Consider the following 19,670-nt stretch of genomic DNA (forward strand, 5'->3'; position numbering starts at 1 on the left):
CCTGTCCCTGTCCCTGTCCCTGTCCCTGCCCCTGCCCCTGTCCCTGTCCCTGTCCCTGTCCCTGTCCCTGCCCCTGCCCCTGTCCCTGTCCCTGTCCCTGTCCCTGTCCCATCCCTGTCCCTGTCCCTGTCCCTGTCCCTGTCCCTGTCCCTGTCCCTGTCCCTGTCCCTGTCCCTGCCTGCCAGAGGGACGCCAGGGAGGGGATAAAGCGGAGAGAGCCCCGCTTGCAGAGATTTCCCCGGAGCGATTCGGGACCGCTCGCGATGCTCTGGCCAGAGCAGAGCCCATCAGGTGTGCAGCAGCCGGACACACCCCCTGAGCCTCTGCTGTGTCACAGGGACTTAAAGGAGAAATAAAGGAATGAGAAACCTGGTATGAAATATATATGAGTCAGAAACAAATGTTTAGAAGAGCAGATAATTTCCTCTTCTAAAAACAGCCTTGTTAAAACACGACTGAAAAGGTATTGACGGCTCTTTGGGACCGGCGTGCTCCAGGCTATTTAACTGTGTCGACCATTTCAAATGTACAAATTCCTTATCTCCGCCCATGAGCTTTTGTTGTGCTCTCCTCCCTGTCCAGCTGCAGAGGATGGAGTGGCTTTGCTGGCACCTGGTGTCCTGTCAGGGCCAGCCCCGCACAATCCCGGGGCAGCCACTGCATGGGGAGCACCAGGTGATGTTCCCTTCTCTGGATTCCTAGAACTGAAGGCCAGTGTTTCCAGGCTCAGCAATGGCATGTGACAAAGTGACTGCAGAGTTTTCCTCCAGCACTGCTCAGGGTCATGGGGCCATTGCTCATTTAGGGAAACCTGTGCTCATACGTGTGAAGCAATCGCTGGAGTCACTTCTGGAGAAGCAGAACATGAATTAACATGAATTAATGAATGCGTATGACACTAGTGCTTACTCTTTCACTTTTTGCTTCACAAACAAGCTGGATTTGCTTTTAAGGATTGTTAAGATCATACATGGGGATGTGAAATGCTCATTAAACCAGAACTGTATCAGTGCTGTGAAGTTAATGTTTGCTTTTAGGTCCAAATCTGAAAGCACGAGTTTGTATCCAGAGACCCAAGAGTGGTCACAGTTGCAAAACTGAGTTTGAAAGCAGAATGGTCACAAATGAACTTAGAGGACAAGAAAACTTCAGCTTCCAGGAAATGAAGAACTATTTCTGAGGTTACATTTCCCATATTGTCCTCACAATAACAGCTCCATTCCTACTGGATCCTGTGGTATGGAAACACAAACACCAGGTTCCATGTTGAGAGTCACCTGGCAGTTTGAATGCCCAGTGTGCTAGCACTGAGCATAGCCCACGCTGGAAGCACAGAACTGAACAGGGCTGGTGCCTTTCCAGGAGATGAACTTGCAGGAGCTGTGCTGAGCTTCTGCTGGGCACTGGCACTGGGCACTGATCCATGCCAGGAGAACACACCAGCACTCCCAGCTCGGTGTGCTCAAGGAATTGCCTACAAACTCACTCCTTCTGGATCAGACCAGAGAATTGTTTCCATCTTCAGTTGTCCCGATCAATTTTCTGTTGACTGGGGAAATATCAAGAAGCTGTTGCACATAACACACATTGTACATGAGAATTGTGTGGGTAGGAGCATCCTCACAGAATTCCTACATTTCCACTAAACTGAAGGTGTGCATCCCTGATCACTGCAGGTTGGCATCATGATGATTCTAATAGTGGCAGCTCTCAATGGAATGGCAGGGAAGCATCCAGGGTTACATTTTGCAGACACAGTAACTGTGCTTTTACTTTTGAGACTGTACTAGTGTCCCAGGTGAAGCAGCACAGTCTGCACACATTCCCAATGGCTCTGCTTTTCCACATCAGACCATTTGTTGTCCCTTCCACATCAGCTTGTGTCTCTCATTGCCCAAGTGCTGCCCCCATGAGAGCTGGCACTTCACCCTCTGTGTCCCCAAAAAACAAAGCAATCCAAGAGAGGGAAACCCAGTCCTGCCTGAGCAGCCATTGTGCCCCCAAGAAGACAAATACAATCACTTTCGAGGCCAAGCTAAAATACCAGGCTTTCCTCTTATGAAAGGGACTAAAACCTGTTCAGATTTCCATAAGTGCTTTATAGAATGTCAGTTGGAGTTTTACAGGGAGATTTTACTTTATTTTCAGTCCTCCAGAAATAACCACCTGTTCCTGTTATCCTGGTCCAACCCTCCCTCGAGAGAACAAACACATGCTGAATTTTAAACGTGGAGACTTTGACCAGAGAAACCCAGAACCTTATGTTCACTTCAATCCTGTGAAATATTGATCCAAGTTCTCCAGTCCCAGGAATGCAAGTACAGTGGGTGACACCTCTGCTCACCTTGAGCTGCTGGGTACCAGTGTCAGTGGCAGCTGCTCCTTACCCAACCTAACCATCTGAGGGCACCAATGCCATTGTCTTTACATCTTTCTTTAATTTTTTTATTTCTTTTCATCCTCTGGATGCTTTTTCTCAGTGCCTGACCTCAGTGAAGTGGAAGATTCCTGAGATAGGGGTGTTGTTTCCTGGTAGATAATGTTACACTTGTTTTCAGCATTCTGTATGGTTATCATAACCAGAGTCTGGAGCCTGATTTGTTGTCAGCCATCACTTTTTGCTTTCCAGGAGTGAAATCTGAAGGATCCTCACACAATGGATGCCCACAAATGCAGAGCCTGAAGTAGCTCCTCCACTCCCACACGCTGTGCCCTTCCTTGCTTACTGACAGCTTCCCTGCCATGAGGTCACTGTCGAGTGAGCAGTGCTGTGTGCAGTGCTTGTAGTGGATGTAGTGGTATTTACTCACCCTTTTGGGGCTGCAGGGGACCAGCACACAGAGCCCATTGTGCCCAGGCCCAGCTGTGCCAGCAGCAGCACCCAGGGCCTCCAAGGAAGGCAGAGCTGTCCCTGGCTGGCACTGCCACCCCCAGCTGCTCCCCACCCCAGGACACTGGGATTGCTGCAGCATCTGCCTTCTTCAGACTGAAGAGTTAAGTGACTCCACAGGCACTCGATCCATTATTAAATGAGAACACATCTCAATGGATCAAACACTGGCTGGAAAAACAAGGAACCCCCTCTTCACTCCTACAAACTCCTCTGTCAAAGGGGTGCCTGGTTAAAATGTTCCTTGTGACAATTGCTGCCCTGCTTGTTCCCGCAGTTCCCAGCTCATTACCACAGGGATATTTGCAAATAACGTTTCTATTTTCTGATTGCATCATCTGAGTCAGGGATTTAACAGCTACAGGGGCCAAAGGGCAACACGCCCTCGGAGTGGTGGGGAGGGAACTTTGCCACAGACTGCCTGTGACTCAGGAAAGAGTGTGATAAGAGATGTACAGGATTATCCAGTGTCTAACGGCTGCTGCCTTCCTGCTCCCTCCATTCTCCAGCTCTGCACTTGCCCTGAACCAGCTGCTGCTTCCTGACAGAACTTCCACCTGCAGGGCATTCTGGCTTCCCCAGAACAGCAGGATTCTGCTCTCACCCAGAATTCAGCAGAAGGCAAATACAGAAATACAAAGTTCCTGGACAGCCAGGATCTCTGGCAAGTGTCTGACCATACACAGGGAACAGGAATATTTCCCCTTGACCACGTGTTAGCAGGCAGATTTGACTGTACATTGTAAAGGTGACTCCCCAAATGATTTGGAGGAGGCTTGAATAAGAAACTTTATTCTGGTCAGAAAAAGTCAAGGCTTTTCCAAATCCTACAAAAAGCATCTGAAATTGGAAAAAGATAGAAACTCAATGTGCATGTAAACCAGATACTCCTCCTGGTGGAATGCCCACTTTTGAGAGACATGGGATTAACAGCAGGTGTAGCTGCTTGGGGCCCTCAGTAATTCTTTCCTCTAAACAAGATTATTGTCACAGAGTCAGCTGGAAGTCAAGCCACTGGCACCAGAGTTTACAGAGAACTTTGGGTAAAACAGAGCAGAAATGTTACATGGCATTTCCTTCCCACATCCCTGCTGTCCTCACTTATTTGCAACAACCTTAGAATCCCTCCATGTTCCACCAGAGATCAGGGATCACCCAGAAAAGTAACCTCTATCTTCTTTCCATTTGGCCTGGATCCCTCAGCCAGTGCGAGCAGCTGCAGACACAACTCTTGCCATGAGCAGGACTCGGTAGGATTCTGTGATGTCACCTTTCACAGTCAGGAGGGCTGACACGAGCGGGGGGTCACTGGTCTGCAGAGAGAACCACACAGAAACCAACCTGGTCTTTTGGACACAGGAGACACAGCTGATCACCCTCTGAACTCTCTTCCACATCTCAGTGCTCAAGGTACCAATTTTAGCCACAGGTGACAGGTTACAGCCACTGTGCTGGCTCCTCTCTGTCCCCAAGTGATGCTGATGCTGCAGGCAGTGAGGTATGACAGTGACTCAGTGTTCTGTCCCCAGAGTGCCACAGAGACTGTCCCCACGTCACAGCCATGGCAGCTGGGCACAGCAGCAATCCCAGAGAGGGCTGGAAGGAAATGGATCCTGTCAGCCCCCAGTGAGTGCTCGGCGTTGTGCAAGAGCAGGGGTTACCAAGAGGCATGATGCACACTGGATACATCCTGCCAGGAGCTCTGCTGCCTCTTTCTGCTCTGATGGCAGAAATCTTTTAATTTTGGAACCAGCTACTCATTCTGCCATCCCACACATGAGGAGTCAAAGCCTCCAGACTCCATGAATGGCCAAGGAGGTGAATCAGGAAGGGCAATCACAGCCTCATGGAGTGTTGGGACATCATATCCAACCTCTATGATATAAGGCAGATATAGCCAAGGAAATGGGGCACCTAAAGTGCAAAATCCAAAGGCCCCACTGACTTCCAGGAATGTGCCAAAGGAAAGGCAGCCCATGGCAAAGAAATGTGTTGCAGAGTGATCCATGTAAAGCATCTCTGGGCTGGCAGGGCTGCAGCAGTCCTGTCCCAGTGCCCTACAGAGCTCACTCAGGGCACCAGAGCCTGTTAACAGCAGCTGCACTTTGGCCCTCGGGCTCTGTAACAGAGACCTGCAGGAAGGGATTCCTCTGCAGTACAAGTGGCCCACCCCTGTCCTTGTCACCACACAGCCCTGGGGAGGCAGGAAGGCTCCAGGTCATCCCATTGTTCCCAGCATCAGTTCCCAAAGTGGGGTTTGTACACCCCTGCTCCTTCAGGGACCACGCAGGAGCTGTCACCTGGCTGTGTCCAAGCCCCCTGTGCTGCCCACACCCAACAGGAGCTGTGGGTGACACCCCAAGAGGTGCTGTGGGTCACAGGAACTTCGTGTGGGAATCCAACATGAGCTGTGTATGAGAATCCAACAGAAACTTTGTGTGAGAATCCAACAGGAACTCTGGGTGACATCCCAACTGTGGGTGACACCCCAACATGAGCTGTGAGTCACATCCCAACGGGACCTTTGTGTCACATCCCCAGCAGGAGCTTTGGGCCACATCCTGACAGGAGCCCTGTGTGATATTCCAACAGGACCTTGGTGCCACACCCTGACAGGAGCTTTGGATGACATCCCAACAGGAGCTTTGTGTGACACTCACCAGGAACTTTGTGTCACACCCCTCCAGGACCTTTCTGTGACACCCAACCAGGAGCCCGGTGTGATATTCCAACAGGACCTTGGTATCACACCCTGACAGGAGTTTAGATGACATCCCAATGGGACATGTGGGTGACACCCCAACAGGACCTTTGTGTGACACCCTGCCAGGAGCCCGGTGTGACACTGCTATGAGCCTGGTGTGACACCTCCAGGACCTTTGTGTGCCACCTGCCAGGACCTTTGTGTGACACCTCCAGGAGCCTGGTGTGCCACCCGCCAGGAACCCTGTGTGCCACCCCAACAGGACTTTTGTGTGACACCTCCCAGGAGCCCAGTGTGCCACTCGCCAGGAGCCTGGTGTGACACCCCACCAGGAGCCCAGTGTGTGACACCGCCAGGAACCCGGTGTGACACCCCACCAGGAGCCCAGTGTGTGACACCGCCAGGAACCCGGTGTGAACCCCACCGGGACCTTTGTGTGACACCACCAGGAGACCTGTGTGGCACCCCCCAGGAGCCCGGTGTGCCACTCACCAGGAACCTGGTGTGACACCCCATCAGCAGCCCTGTGTGACACTGCCAGGAGCCCGGTGTGACACTCCATCAGGAGCCCGGTGTGACACCCCACCAGGACCTTTGTGTGCCCCCATCAGGAGCCTGGAGTGACACCCCATCAGGAGCCCGGTGTGACACCGCCAGGAGCCCACTGTGCCACCCGCCAGGAACCCTGTGTGACACCCCACAGGGACCTCTGTGTGCCCCCCACCAGGAGCCCGCTGTGCCACCCGCCAGGAGCCCGGTGTGACACCCCACCGGGACCTTTGTGTGACACCTCCCAGGAGCCCAGTGTGCCACTTGCCAGGAGCCTGGTGTGATACTCCATCAGGAGCCCTGTGTGACACCGTCAGGACTTTTGTGTGACACCCCACCGGGACCTTTGTGTGACACCGCCAGGAGCCTGGTGTGACACTCCATCAGGAGCCCGGTGTGACACCCCACCGGGATCTTTGTTTGCCACCCCACCAGGAGCCCGGTGTACCACCCCCAGGACCTTTGTGTGCCACCCGCCAGGAGCCCGGTGTGTGACACCCCACCGGGACCTTTGTGTGACACCGCCAGGAGCCCGGTGTGTGACACCCCACCGGGATCTTTGTGTGCCCCCCATCAGCAGCCCTGTGTGACACTGCCAGGAGCCCGGAGTGACACCCCACCGGGACCTTTGTGTGCCCCCATCGGGAGCCCGCCGTGCCCGGCTCAGCCTCACCTGCAGGGCGGCAGGTGGCACCCACGAGACGCCGATGCGCCCGAGCTGCCCGCGCTCCAGGGCTCCCGCGGGCCCGAACAGCTGGAACCCGGCCCGCGCCAGCTCCGCGCCGCCCTCCAGGCGGAACTCCACGGCCTGCCACGGACACACGGCACCGTCACACCCCGGCCCTGCCCCGAGTGCCCCCTGCAGCTCCAGCTATCCCCCGCTGTGACGTTCATTGTGTCACCTTGTCACTAGATACTCCATAAAAATAACAGGATCGGAGCTGTAATTCTGCAGTATCACGTAGTTCTGGGATCAAAATTCTGTATTCCAGAACAGAGGAAGCAAACTGCTAAATTAGGTTTGTTGCTGACTTAGTATGATAATGTTAATTCCTTGTATCAGCCCCTGAAAAATAAGCTTTTCAAACACTGTGCTTTTATAATATCAAATTCAACAGAAACTCTGAAAGCTGCTTTTTAAAAAAATTATGAATTTGTGAATATTGGACAGAAGGAACGAGCAGCCCATTGCACACTGTCAGGATCCCATACAGCACCTGGCACAAACCTGCAGGTTTTATTTCTCTCACCTTCTTGGATGCCAGCTGAGGACTTTGAATGGCCCCCACGGTGATCTCTGCCCTGGCTGGCTCTGCTGAGCCCTCCTCAAACTCCAGGAGCAGGAGAAGGGACCTCACTGCTCCTTGTGGCCCTAAACAAACAGCAACCAGGTCAACTTCGAGACAGTCAAAACTGAGCCTTTGGCCGTTTGGAACCAGCAGAAATTGCAGCAGGATGGTTCAAATAAAGGGATGTGGTATCTCAGGACTTGGCACAGACAGAGAGATCCTTTCACAGAGTTAGTGAGGAATTAAGGAAAAGGGGGGTTTGGGTTATTTGCAATTGCAAAGTGCAATTGTTACTTGTTTATCAAGTTCCAAGCTCGTTTTCTAGCTCATGGTACACACCTCTGTGTACTTTATTCCTACTTATGTGTCTGTGCTTGGACTTATTTACAGTTTAGGAGTCAGGAGTTGTTTGCATCCTGTCTCTGAACACAGATCCTGCCCCAAGAAATTAAAGAAGAGTAACTTCAAACCCCTGGAAGTTTCATAACAGGACAAACAGGAGGATCCAGGATATGTCATTATACATTAAATGATTTCTCAAACATTTACTACACTTCAGAGAAGTGGCAGAAAGCAAATACATCTTAATTCTTCATAGTAGTATTACATTGTAATAATTTTTTCAAAGAAGCTGCAGAGGTAGAAGATCATCATTAAGACAAAACTGCATTCAAATGAAGATTAAAACTTTCCTTAAGAGAAAGTTTTATGGATTTTTTTTTTTCTGTGTATTATGAATATATGATGTAACATAATGCTTATTTTTTCTGATTCTGAATTGTCGTTAAATTCCCTTTTTCGTAAAGGAAGAGGAACATTTCCATGCCTGATCCCTCCCTGTTCCATAATAAAGAGTGGTGGCACTTTACCTCTGTGCCGTGCGTCCCGAGGTGCCACAGGTGAGGTCACAGCCAAGGACTCCACGGGCACATCCAGGGGCACTCCGCCCCGCACGAACATGAGGTGATCCCGGGCTGCACCCTTCAGCTGGATCTCGTGGGCTGTTTGCTGGGAGAGACGGCAAGTCCTGGGTGCAGGTGACAGCTCAGGTCACCCGAGCGACGCTGGCACCTGGCCCAGCAGCACCAGGAAATCGTGGCATCACCTCCCCCGTGAAGGATCCCGATGATCCTGGGCTCTAATGCAGGAGTTCTGCACCTGCCCCTGGACTTGCCCACTCTGGGAGACGTGACTCAGGAGGGCACCGCACAAACTATTTATACACAAGCCACGGAAAGAGGCAAAACTTCTCTGTTGCCAGACTTGGATCAAGTGTCCGTTCATCCCGAGTTTATCCCTCCGTGCATTCCTAACTGCAGTCCCGAAGCTTGCAAGGACAGCAGCAGTTCTCGCTCAGCCCCAGCCCGTTTGCAGTGCTGCTGCTGGGCATTAGTGGTCACCCTGCACCAACTTTTGGTGTCCTGGCGGGCGCCCGGGGCTGCCACCTGCGCATCCGGCCGAGCATCCCGGGGCAGCTCCGCAGACGGAGCCGGCACTGGGGGCTGCGAGAGCGGCTCCCTGCTGCTCCTGCTCCTGCCGGGCCGTGCTGGGCAGGCGGAGCTCCCTCTTGCCTCTGCTCTGCCATTGAACGCTCCCTGCAGGAGCCCCTCGCAGCTGTGCTCGGCTCCCGTCCGCTCCTGCCCACGCCGGGGGAGAGAACAGGGATGGACCCCACCTCACTGTTTTTATCAGTTAATAGCTGAATAGCTAAACCTGAAAAATGTCAGAGGGCCCCAAACGTGCCCTTTCCTCCCTAAATCAGTTCATCCAATATTTAGACTGTTTTTATAATCCTGATTGTCTCACCTTGCCAAAGAGCAGAACCTTGAGACGGTCAGAGTAGTAGAGACTTTCATGATCAGGACTGAAAGTAACCACAAATTCCTGGCTCATCCCAGCCTCAATTTTTCCTTCTGTTGGAGAGACACTGAACACACTGAAGCCATTATAGTTCTGTGTTCCTGGTAAATAAAAATGAGGATACAGATAAGAAAGGAGGACAGCTCCGTTTTACTTCTTCATAAATTTTAAACCCATTTAATTTTTGTTTGAACAGCAAATAAATAAGAGCTGATATATGGCTTTGCAGCAAACCAGGGTGTTAGGAACACCAGATAAATCCATCCATCAGTTTGATGCATTCATCTCCAGAGGAACTGAAGCAGCATCACCAACCCTCCCTATATTCTCATGTGTTTTTACAGATGGACATCTTTAAATGTAATCTTTAATATGGAATTACTGTGTGGGTTTAATTAGATTTAAACATTAATATCTCCTTATTTGTGGGCATTTGCTTAGGCTGCATAAATTTACAGCTCCCCATATTGAAAGAATTACTACAGCTCCTACTGGGGAGCAAAATTAAATCTTTAATTTCAGGGCTGTGATGCCCCAGGTCTGACAGTTGTGTGGATCTAAGAGGACACAGCTATGCTGCTTTACAACTCCTGAGTCTTTAGCAGAGGGAAAAGAGGAAAGAATGGGAGAAAGTTTACCAACAATCTCTGTTCTCTGCAGGGAGGATGTGAGAAAGGATGGAATTTTCTGCCGGTCTCTGTCCCATGTTGGTGAGAGTGACTCCAGTTGTAAGGAGAATGGCAGGGTCAGGCTGGAAGTGTTCTTTATCTGGGGACATTCATTCACACAACAGCATTTGCATTAAGGAAATTGATTCTCAGGCCTGTAAGATCCATAGTTTGCAAAGTGGCTGAATTTATTTTGCTGCATTGGTGCAGCTCTGTGTCCCCAGATGCCACCAGAGGCACAATCAGTGCTGCCCATAATGTGTCACACCAACCCCCACTCCAGTCCATTAAATCCAGGATTTTGGTTATTGACACACTGGGACAGAATCTGGGAGGAGACAGTTTGTGTTTCCTCACAGAACTCCTGCTGAGCTTTGCAGTTCAGCAGAGGCCTCACCTGGACTGTGGCAGTCACCGTGTCCCCGGCCATGACGTATCCCATGTCCAGCACCTCTCCCACGGAGCACTCAGTGCTTGGCACCACCCCGAGCCCGGAGAGGAGGAGGCTGAGGTTGGCCTTTGCCACCTGGATGTCCAGAGTTTCCAAGAACTGCCCAGAGGGTGCCTGGGTTACTCCATCTGCTGAGGGAGCTCCCCACCCCTCCAGCTGACCCCTCCCAAAGGACCAGCCCAGAACTGAGACAAGATCCAAATGTTGGGACAGGGAACAAAGGTTTTTTCTGTTGGTAACATGTGTCACACACCCCTCACATCTCTCCTCCTTTCCCCCACTGCTCCTGTATCTTTTACTCACCCATTTATCCTCACTTGGACAAAAAGAGATGACAAGGGGTTTATTTTCACCTGGCTCAAGTGTTCCAACTGCTCTGACCAACAGGAAGGGGCCATTGGGATTCAGAACTGAGAATCCCAGCTAAAATGGTACAACATAAGGAAAAAAGTTCACAAAGATTGAGAAAAAAGATATGAGAATAGATTCTACATATTGTTTACATGTCTTTGGTCTGAACTAAGCATCTGTAAGCTTTGGAGAGAGCAGTAACTCAAGAGAGATGAACTGGTGCTTTAGTGTCCAGCAGAGCCTGATTAAGCAGAGGCTGAAGGGTGCTGAGCTCACGTGCCCCACACAAGGATACTTCCAGCTTCCCTGGGGAGATGTTTTCTATTGTAATTCTCTTCATCATTCTGTGGCCTGCAAGGAATGAAAACACTTCCCAAAGTGAGGATGCTCATTCCTGCCCTCCCATTCCTCCCCCTTACTTGGGCTCCTGCCTGAGCCAGACTCATCCCAGGCCAATGGCTAAGGCACCACTCAAAGCTCACCAAAATGCTTTCAGATTTGGCCAGTCACTTCTGGAGCTCCCAGGTCCTTGTCTGGGGATCAGATCTGCTCTTCCATGGGCCTCAGCTGGCCAGGGGCTCCTTGTTTTCCACCTAAATACCCACTAAGGGCTAATTTCTACCCTGACTTTTGAAAATGCAAAACTGCTGGGAAGAACTCACTGTCAGAGAGAAACACCTCCAAATCAAAATTCAAACTCCATACCTACAGAAACATCCCCAAAATCGGCCCTGTTGATCCCAGAGTCAGAAGTGATGAGAACTGGTGGGGCCACAGCAGGGCAGTGCAGCTCCAGGTACAAGGTGTTGTGAGGGCTGCAGAGAGAGCAAAGGGATCTGGGGAATGAAAGGGCAGAGCTCTGGGATCACAGAGACACAACAACAATTGCCAGGGACCTGCTCCTGTCACAGGGTGTGACAGCACAGCACAGGGCTCAGTGACCGACTGTGCCTGAGCTACAGCTGCCTCAAAGTTTTCACACAATTATTCCTTCAGCTGCTTTGATATTCATGGGTTTGATTCTTATCCAACTGGTGGGCTGGGAGCATGAGTTTCTACCACTGAGCTATGAAGTAAATAAGAGCAGAAAACAAACTTCTCCCCCAAATGAATAAATCAGCAAGCCCACCATGTCCCCCTCACATCTCTGGATTATCCAACTGCACCCACCTGCAGATGAAGTTCCCAGAGCCCTCCTCTCCACTGGCGTGGCCACTTGCAACAGAGCATGGGATGATGTATTTGTTAAAACTCCCTCTGAAACTCCTCATCAGGGAAACCTGGGCTGCCCTATAAGCATCAGAACTAGAGAATCCAGGAATAGGAATTATCTCAGTGTGTGAAAGAGCAAAAAAAAATCAAATAAATATCTGCTGAGCTATTTGTGATTATTGTTTCTTAGTCACACATTCAAAATGGAATGTAACAGTGACACTTGATGACTGTCACTAACGGACCCATCCTGCAAAGTCATTAGCTTTTGTTTCCAAAAGAGAATAAAACTGAAGAACCCAGGTAACAGGTGTTACATTAAAGATTGCAAAAACCTCAATACAATTTCCTTTGGTTGAATACATCAAGTATTTCAGTGTCTTCCACTACTTCTACATAATTTCAATGAAATGTAAACACACAGGATCACATTTCTCTAATGCAGTATGTAGGCAATACTTCTAAAATAGGGATTTTTCTTACAATCTCTACTGAAAGTGTTTAAAAATTATAATTAACGGATTGCAATGAACATGGGATTTTAGTAAAAGATATCAAAACATCCAGCACAGCCAAATGCCTATTGCTTCAGTATGTATTTACTTCCAAAAACTTCCAGATTCCTGAGACTGGGCAGAAGTGTGGCTCTGAGAAGTTGAATTACCTGCTGTACAGGGGCCCTCAAGTATCAGATTTTGCATGGGAGTCTCCCAAGCTCCAGGCAGCAATGCTGCTGATGTTGACTCTCCCTGAGGTGCTCACACTGCATTTCCCAGCAGCATTTCACTGCCAGCCCTGATGCTGACCAGGACTAATGTGCTGGACTGTGTAAGCCCTCAAATTAAAAATAGAAGTTACGCTCTGCCATGGATGTGGGCCATCAGCTGGTTCTGGTCCATCTGTTCACAAGGGGTTTCTCTGAGCAGTTTCTGTTGGTCCCCAGGTTGAGCTTTGCCGTTGCCCTTTCCATAAACCCCGTGCTGGCTCAGCCCCATCCCCCGCACAGCCCCAGCTCCTGCTCCCTGACGGATTCTTTGAAGTCTTCAATCCTTCTGATGCATAAAGGGATTCTTTGCCTCACATGAGAGGGTACAGCTGTGTGGCTCACAAGCAGCACTAATTTTGGAAACAGCCTCTGCAACACAGCTGAAGCTGCTCCCTCTCCAGTTTGCTTTCTTGTCTACCTACAGCTTTAGTAGATTTATTAAACTACTTCTAAAGAGAATGCTGTCTGTGTAGTACAAGATGCTTCTGTCAACTTACTCAGGCTTTAACTCTTCGGGTTTTGGCTCTTGAGAGCTATTTACAGAAGCCAGGCTTTTCCTGCTTCCAGTCCTTCCTCTGAGAATGGAAATGCTCAATTTCTTTTGCTCTTTCTTTGAATCTTTCCTGGTTTTGCCCATTGGAGACTGAAGGGGATCACTGGAAATCTGACCAAGACAAGAGTGAGCAAAGACACAGAGGAAGAAGGTGACACAGAGCAGGGGACAAGGGACAGAGGATGATGGTGACAGCCCACAGACACAGTAGCTACTACAGACAAATTTCCAATTGTGTAAAGTTTAAAAATTTGGTTGAAATGGACATATTTTACTGCCTCTTAGAATAAGAGGTCTCCTCTTGGAGCAGATGAGTCAAAGTCTCTACCTCATGGGAATTTTACCCGTTTATCTCATAATCAAAGACAACCACAGGTGCTTACATAAATTAACTGACCTAAGGGTTGCATATAAAGCCAACAGATGCTGTAAATCTTCAAGAAGTTTAGAAGCTTTTTCTTTTTCTTTTTCTTTTTTTAAGAGTATTTCAGTTGACATTTGCAATAAAACCCTCTAGGAATACTTTGGAAATGGTGAGCATAAAATTAAATTATTGCTCAGTGACCAGGCCACACACTGAGTGCACAGTCACATTCTTGTCCTTCATAGGCAGGTCCCACATGGACCACAAGCTTGGGCTTCATTAATATGCAAATAATTTTATGATAAAAATACCATCCAGAGAAACAAATATCTGAAAGTGACAGACCAGCAGCATGTGCTGTTCTCAGCATTCCTTACTTGTGCTCCTGCCTCTGGCACAGCTGCTGTGCTGAGCCTCCGCGCTGCCTCCTCCCTGATTTGCTGATCCGACAGCGCCGGGCTGAAGGACACTCGGATGGAGCTTTTCTGGGAATGTGAGAGCACACACAGCAGTGAGGGCACAGCTCAGCCCTCAGACACGTGTGACACCTACAGAGCTCACAGGAGCACACACAATTCACACAAGTGCTCTTCTGCTCGGAGGGAATCACAGCATCCTCAGGATAAGGGCACTTGTGGCTTTTTTGGATGTCCAGGATGTTACAGTGGGCTGGGTTTACATGGGCAATACTTCTGATATTTAAACATTCTTCACATAAATCACAGTGACAACACTGGGGACAGAACACTCCCATAAGGCATTAGCCAGATTTGGTGCTTAACCCTCCAGTCTGATTTAAAAGATTCTTTCAAACAATACAAAATATTCCAGCTATTCTAACAACAACTGATGTTTTGAGCTGTGTTTACAAGTGACAGCCTTTGTAAGGATGCAGATGATCAAAGATTAGGCAGAACATGCAACACTTAAAGTGAAATTACCTGCCCAGGCAGCACAGTTCCCACAGAAGGTGTAATGGTCACAGGACAGTCCTGGGGCACGTGGAATTCAAAGGAAGTGGGGCCAACTGGGACAGGGTTCCCACTGCCAATCCGTGGGACAGGGTGAGTGAGGGGGTTCCCATCCACGTGGGAATTGAGCACATCCAGAGTGGCTGCAGACACAGAGTTCAGGGCTGTAGCAGCAAACTGAACCAAGGAATGAGACAATTCAAGAGGTGGGTGGACTCCAACTGCTTTGCATGACAGCTTGAATTGTCTAAAAATAAACACATGATAAATTGTCTCAGCATAAAATAGTGTCTTAATCAGCCCGGAAAATAGGGAGCTAATCCTGTAGTCCCTATTTAAGCAGAATTTCAAGCTTGCAATGGGAATTTTGCCTAAAGATGAACAATAATACTATCTATTTTTAATGCACAATTGGCCAGAGTCCCTGCTTGAATTCTTCCTCTGTGAACTTCTGGAAATACATCCAGTCAAATCAAAGTTTATGCTATCATTATTGCGGTAGCAATGGCTTAAAGCATAGAGCATTTTTACAAAAAATAATTCCTTCAGTAATTGTGCTGAAAAATCAGCAGAGCACTGCAGGTTGAGGGGCTGGAGCTTTGATGTGGGACAAGGATAAACTTGAGGAGGGTTGGCAAAAGTCATCTCTGTGAAGACAGAGGTGAAAACCAAGGATGAAACCAACAGGCGCTGAGCAATTTTTGCAACTGGAGAATTCCCACCTGCCTCAGGTGCTTCTCCCAGCCTCACCTCCCCAGGGCAGGCAAGGATTCCATCTCTGAGCTGGGTTAACAGTGAGAGCCCAGTGACATTCACATTTTAGCTTCCCTGCTGTCAATCCTTTAACACACCTGTTGATCTCTGTCTTGCAGGTGAGTTCAAAGCTGTACTCTTTTGCCTTGGTGGCTTTAAAGATTATGTCCAGTGTCAGGCTTTCCAAGGGAAGAATAATCCCAAATCCATAATTGGGCTGAACTTCAACAAACTTCAAAATGGCAGGATAAGAAATTATTAGTTCATTAATGAATTAAAATAAGACATTACTGGAAAGATTTAAGAAACAAAAGTTATTAAAAGTGGAACTATCAGGAAAAGAGAAATCTTCCAGGGAGAAATTTTTGTCTGAGTCAATCCCCAGAGTCTGAGGGGCAGATTTCTCATCTTAAAGTAACTCAAAAGGCATCAAATCCATTAACTCAGATTTCAGGAGAATCCCTTCCCCAGCTTCTTCCCATCTATGGAAATCACCTTGCTCTATTGTTTATTTACTCTTCATAGAAAACAGAATGAAATATGGTAAAAATCTCAGCATTGCTCCATGCCTTTGAGAGCTGATCAGTGTCTGAGGCTGGGACAGGAGCAGCTCCACACCCACAGCTCTGAAGTGCTTAGTGCTTGAGCTGAAGGTGATTCGAGAAAGTCTCCCCAGCACACTTCAAGCTCCTCAGGAAACACATCCTGGGAAGTAAAAGTTTCATGAGGCTGAAGTTAACAATTTCTTTTAGCTACTCCTTGATTTTAATCCCTAAAGCAGCTGAGAACAGGACAGGTTCCTCCAGCTCTGATGCCAACATGCCCAACCATTTCAGACTGTCATCACCCTGCTACTGTGGACATTGAAGAACAAACTTTCTCCAAAATATTATTCAGAACACCCAGCCCACATGAACCCAGCAGCTCCTGTGATTAAATTTGTGCTTCCACATCAACTTCTAGTCACTTAGAAAGTGCCCAGGCATGGCTTGGGATGGTTCTCAAGCAGCAATTTAAAAGCAAAGCCCTTGGGCATTTGGTGCAAAGTGAGCACATTCCTCAGCCTGAGGCCACAGCCACAGCCCCAAGCCTGTTTTATTTAGGGGTAAAAGTGTCCAGGTGTTCTCTTAGGAGATCTCTTGGTGTAAAAACCCAGGAATTCTGAAAGGAAAAGGTGAGGAAGAGGAAAATCCCCTCCCAGGGGTTTGCACTGCCTGGCAAATGCAGAGGGTGTCACCCAGGGAGATTCACACGCTGCAGGACTGAACTCCGCAGGGAGCAGGATTCCCGTGGGGCTGCAGGAACCAGTCATGATTTATTTACACTCACACTGAACACGTTCCCATGACACTGAAATCTATTTCGACAGCAGAGGGGGTGTGTGTGGGATAAGTCCATACCTCTGGCAGTCCCACAAATCCAAACTCCTGTGGCAAGATGGATTTGTTTGTTAGGGTGACATTTGCCTGCACAGCTTCATAGATCGTGCAGTATCCAAAGTTGATCTGTGCTGGGCTGATTTCCAAATCAGAAGTAGTAACAATGGCATGGACAGTAAAATTAACTTTTTTAGCCTGAAACAAATGCAATAGCACATGATAAAAAATCCTCTGTGGGTTGAAAGCACAGGATTCAAATGAAATGTCATCCGAAAGGAAAAGTGCAAGAAAAAGTTATTCTCTTCCTTGACAGTAACATGAGATCAGCACTGAGGAGAAAAGATTAAACTTCCTATATTGAAAACATGAGACAAGAAAAAACAATCAAACCTGTATTAGCACTTTAAGCATCCTTTACTATTATCACAGAGCCTCAATTAGCAAAGAACTAATCTAAAATTAGGTACCATTAAATGAACATTCACTAAAAATAATTTACATAAACTGTCAGTCTGATAATCAGCATCACAAAAATCCCCGACCTTGTCCACGATCAGGATTGTCGCTGGGACCTCCAGGATTCCTGTCTCTGCATTGAAATAGCTCCCTGCATCTTCAGGAAGGGACTGCCTGAAAACCCAAAAGTACAAATCCAGTCAGTGCCATTAAAACACTCTATTTTCTCACTAAGGGGAATAATGAACTTTTGATGGATTATTTATGAACAGAAAGAAAAACAAACTGAATCCTGTAACTTAAGGTCTGAAAGTTTTATTATTCACAGCTTTTAATCATCATTTAATTGTCCTCAAATTGGAGGATTCACCTGGTTAAGTATCAACACCAGTTCTTCACTGAAGGGGATTCTCATTAAAATTCTGCTTGCAAGATAAATTCAAATAGTAGAGAAAATGGAAAAAGAATGGTGGAAGAAAATGCCAATAAAAAATCAGTGACCTGTGAAGTCCCACCTCCTGACCAAGGGAAAGAAGATGCAGTCAGGTCAAGAATATTCTGGACTTGTCCCAGATTTCCTTTAGCCTGGCACCCCCAGGCAATGCTCGGAGCAAGAGGGTATGGACTGCAAGGCAGTGATGTCAGAATGATTGGCCTTGTACAATTATATGGGGGTTTTTTGGTTGTTTTTAAAGACAGGATTTTGGACACACATAGCATTTTATAAGGGCAGTCACAGAGGTCAGCATCCATTTATCCTTTTTTTTTTTTTTTCCCTTAAATGCCATCCAGTCATTTAAAATTCTGTAAAATTAAAAGCTTACTCTCTAATCAATATAAACCCTGTGCATTTTTGCTGCAGCCCCAGCATGTCACCAACCCAGCCAAGGCAGTGGCCACTGAGGTTAATGATCAGCCTGAGGCAGAACCACTTTGTCTCCCACAGCAGAGACATAAAGTGAACAAACCTGGAGCCCAGCAGTGCCTGATTACCAACCAGCCTAAGAATTTATAAGGAATATGCAGGTTTTCTGTAGGTGAAGCATCTTGCTGTCACAAACTCCATTCCAGAGCTTCAAGCCAAGACAATACAAACCTGGAGCATTTTTAGCTCTGCTGCTCTATTTATATCTCAGAGCACCAGAGTGAGTTGCTTCCTCTTCTTGGGTCTCCACAGTGCTCATGTTCTACTACTACTCATGGAATTGCATGGAACTCTTTAATGTATTGTTAAAGAATAAAAATAACACCCACTCAGTCACCATGGTGATCCAAAATCTTGCTGTTATTTTGCAATAAGGGTGATGTTCAAAGATGTTGGGAAGTTCTTTACACATAGAGCTGAGGTTAAGTGCAAGGGAGGTGCAGAGCATCAGCTTTCCTTTGTCACAGGACATCTGAATAGCAGAAGAAATTAATCTATTTCATCATAATCCAGAGGGGGAAGGAAATACTTATAACTGTATGGACACAGGGATGGACTCTAAATTAGCTGCTGTACCTTGGGGAAAAGGTCCTGGAATCTTTCAGAAAGTTCTATGATAATGGTACAATTAAAGAGAAGCACAAAAGGCAAATCAGATTTAGACTGCCAGTACCTGCCAGCAGGACAAGTTCCAAATGCAGGGAACTACAGGATGTGGTGTTTGGGAATTCTGAAAGGCAGAAGGGTAGAGAACTTGCCTTCAACTAAACAGGAAATGTTGGCTTCAAACTCCCAGGAGCTGGGTTTGGGAACACCTGCCTGAGCAGGTCTGTGTGCCCAGAACACTCAGGAGGACTTCCCAAGCCTTCAGGCAGCTCTCTGTTCCCTCAGCACTGCTGAGTGGGGGGCTCTTTTCCCTTCTGGTGTCACTTGTAACACAGCTGCTCTATTAATAGAGCTCCTAATGCCAGCTCACTGAGAGGCCTCATGGAAATGTGTCACTGGCTCAGTGCTTCCCCTCAGCTCCCAGCCCTCCCCCTGCACCAGGTCTTTAAAACTGATCTGTACCCTCAAACAGCCAGATACTTATTTTGTGTGTCAGAAATGCCTTAATCTCATCAAATCCCCTTTCTGAAGCTTCCCCATTTTTAAAGGAAGATTAAAGTTCTAAGTCCAAGCTCTGCCTCCATCCCCTCAGAGAGGTAATGGTGCCTTGCAGCAGCTGAAGTTCAGGAACTGCAATATGTCATCATGTTACTGTTGTTGTAAACTGATGGGATTTGAGATGCTGCAAGAACTGTAAATAGTTATAGTACTTTAAATACCATGTATGTAAATAGTTTAGTTCTTTGAATACCAACCTGGAGAAAATTCTGCAGTCAGGATAGAATCCAGAGGTGCTGAGCACATCTGTGAGAATCCAAACACACATCCACAGGACTAAGAACCCACATCAAAGAAGCAACAGGTTTGCAGCAGCAGTCAAAGCCATAGACACAGAATTCCATATGTCATTAATTATTTTTTGA

The 19,670-nt window shown here is 47.9% G+C and overlaps 1 protein-coding gene across 15 annotated transcripts in view; it reads right to left on the reverse strand.

Annotated features, from left to right (window-relative positions):
* Positions 1 to 3,661: 3,661 nt before the first annotated feature.
* The window catches only part of CFAP74 (cilia and flagella associated protein 74), a 37,998-nt gene continuing 21,989 nt past the window's right edge, over positions 3,662 to 19,670 (reverse strand). For 8 of the 15 annotated variants that reach the window (XM_085558787.1, XM_085558782.1, XM_085558783.1 and 5 more), the window contains 16 exons: positions 17,303 to 17,390; positions 16,782 to 16,955; positions 15,480 to 15,613; positions 14,599 to 14,875; positions 14,035 to 14,142; positions 13,238 to 13,404; positions 11,933 to 12,067; positions 11,468 to 11,577; positions 11,058 to 11,113; positions 10,358 to 10,834; positions 9,931 to 10,060; positions 9,239 to 9,393; positions 8,302 to 8,440; positions 7,394 to 7,515; positions 6,817 to 6,951; positions 3,662 to 4,203 (listed from right to left, as the gene is read on the reverse strand). In XM_085558787.1, the coding sequence (XP_085414913.1) occupies positions 4,090 to 4,203; positions 6,817 to 6,951; positions 7,394 to 7,515; positions 8,302 to 8,440; positions 9,239 to 9,393; positions 9,931 to 10,060; positions 10,358 to 10,834; positions 11,058 to 11,113; positions 11,468 to 11,577; positions 11,933 to 12,067; positions 13,238 to 13,404; positions 14,035 to 14,142; positions 14,599 to 14,875; positions 15,480 to 15,613; positions 16,782 to 16,955; positions 17,303 to 17,390 (2,521 nt within the window). In that variant the 3' untranslated portion in view covers positions 3,662 to 4,089. Of the gene's footprint in view, positions 4,204 to 6,816; positions 6,952 to 7,393; positions 7,516 to 7,950; positions 8,460 to 9,238; positions 9,394 to 9,930; positions 10,061 to 10,357; positions 10,835 to 11,057; positions 11,114 to 11,467; positions 11,578 to 11,932; positions 12,068 to 13,237; positions 13,405 to 14,034; positions 14,143 to 14,598; positions 14,876 to 15,479; positions 15,614 to 16,781; positions 16,956 to 17,302; positions 17,391 to 19,670 lie in introns of those variants that run through there. The other 7 variants (XM_085558786.1, XM_085558789.1, XM_085558784.1 and 4 more) reach the window with 7 other exon arrangements.

This window comes from Lonchura striata, chromosome 21, assembly GCF_050655825.1.
Source record: "Lonchura striata isolate lonStrDom1 chromosome 21, ASM5065582v1, whole genome shotgun sequence".
Lineage (NCBI taxonomy): Eukaryota > Metazoa > Chordata > Aves > Passeriformes > Estrildidae > Lonchura > Lonchura striata.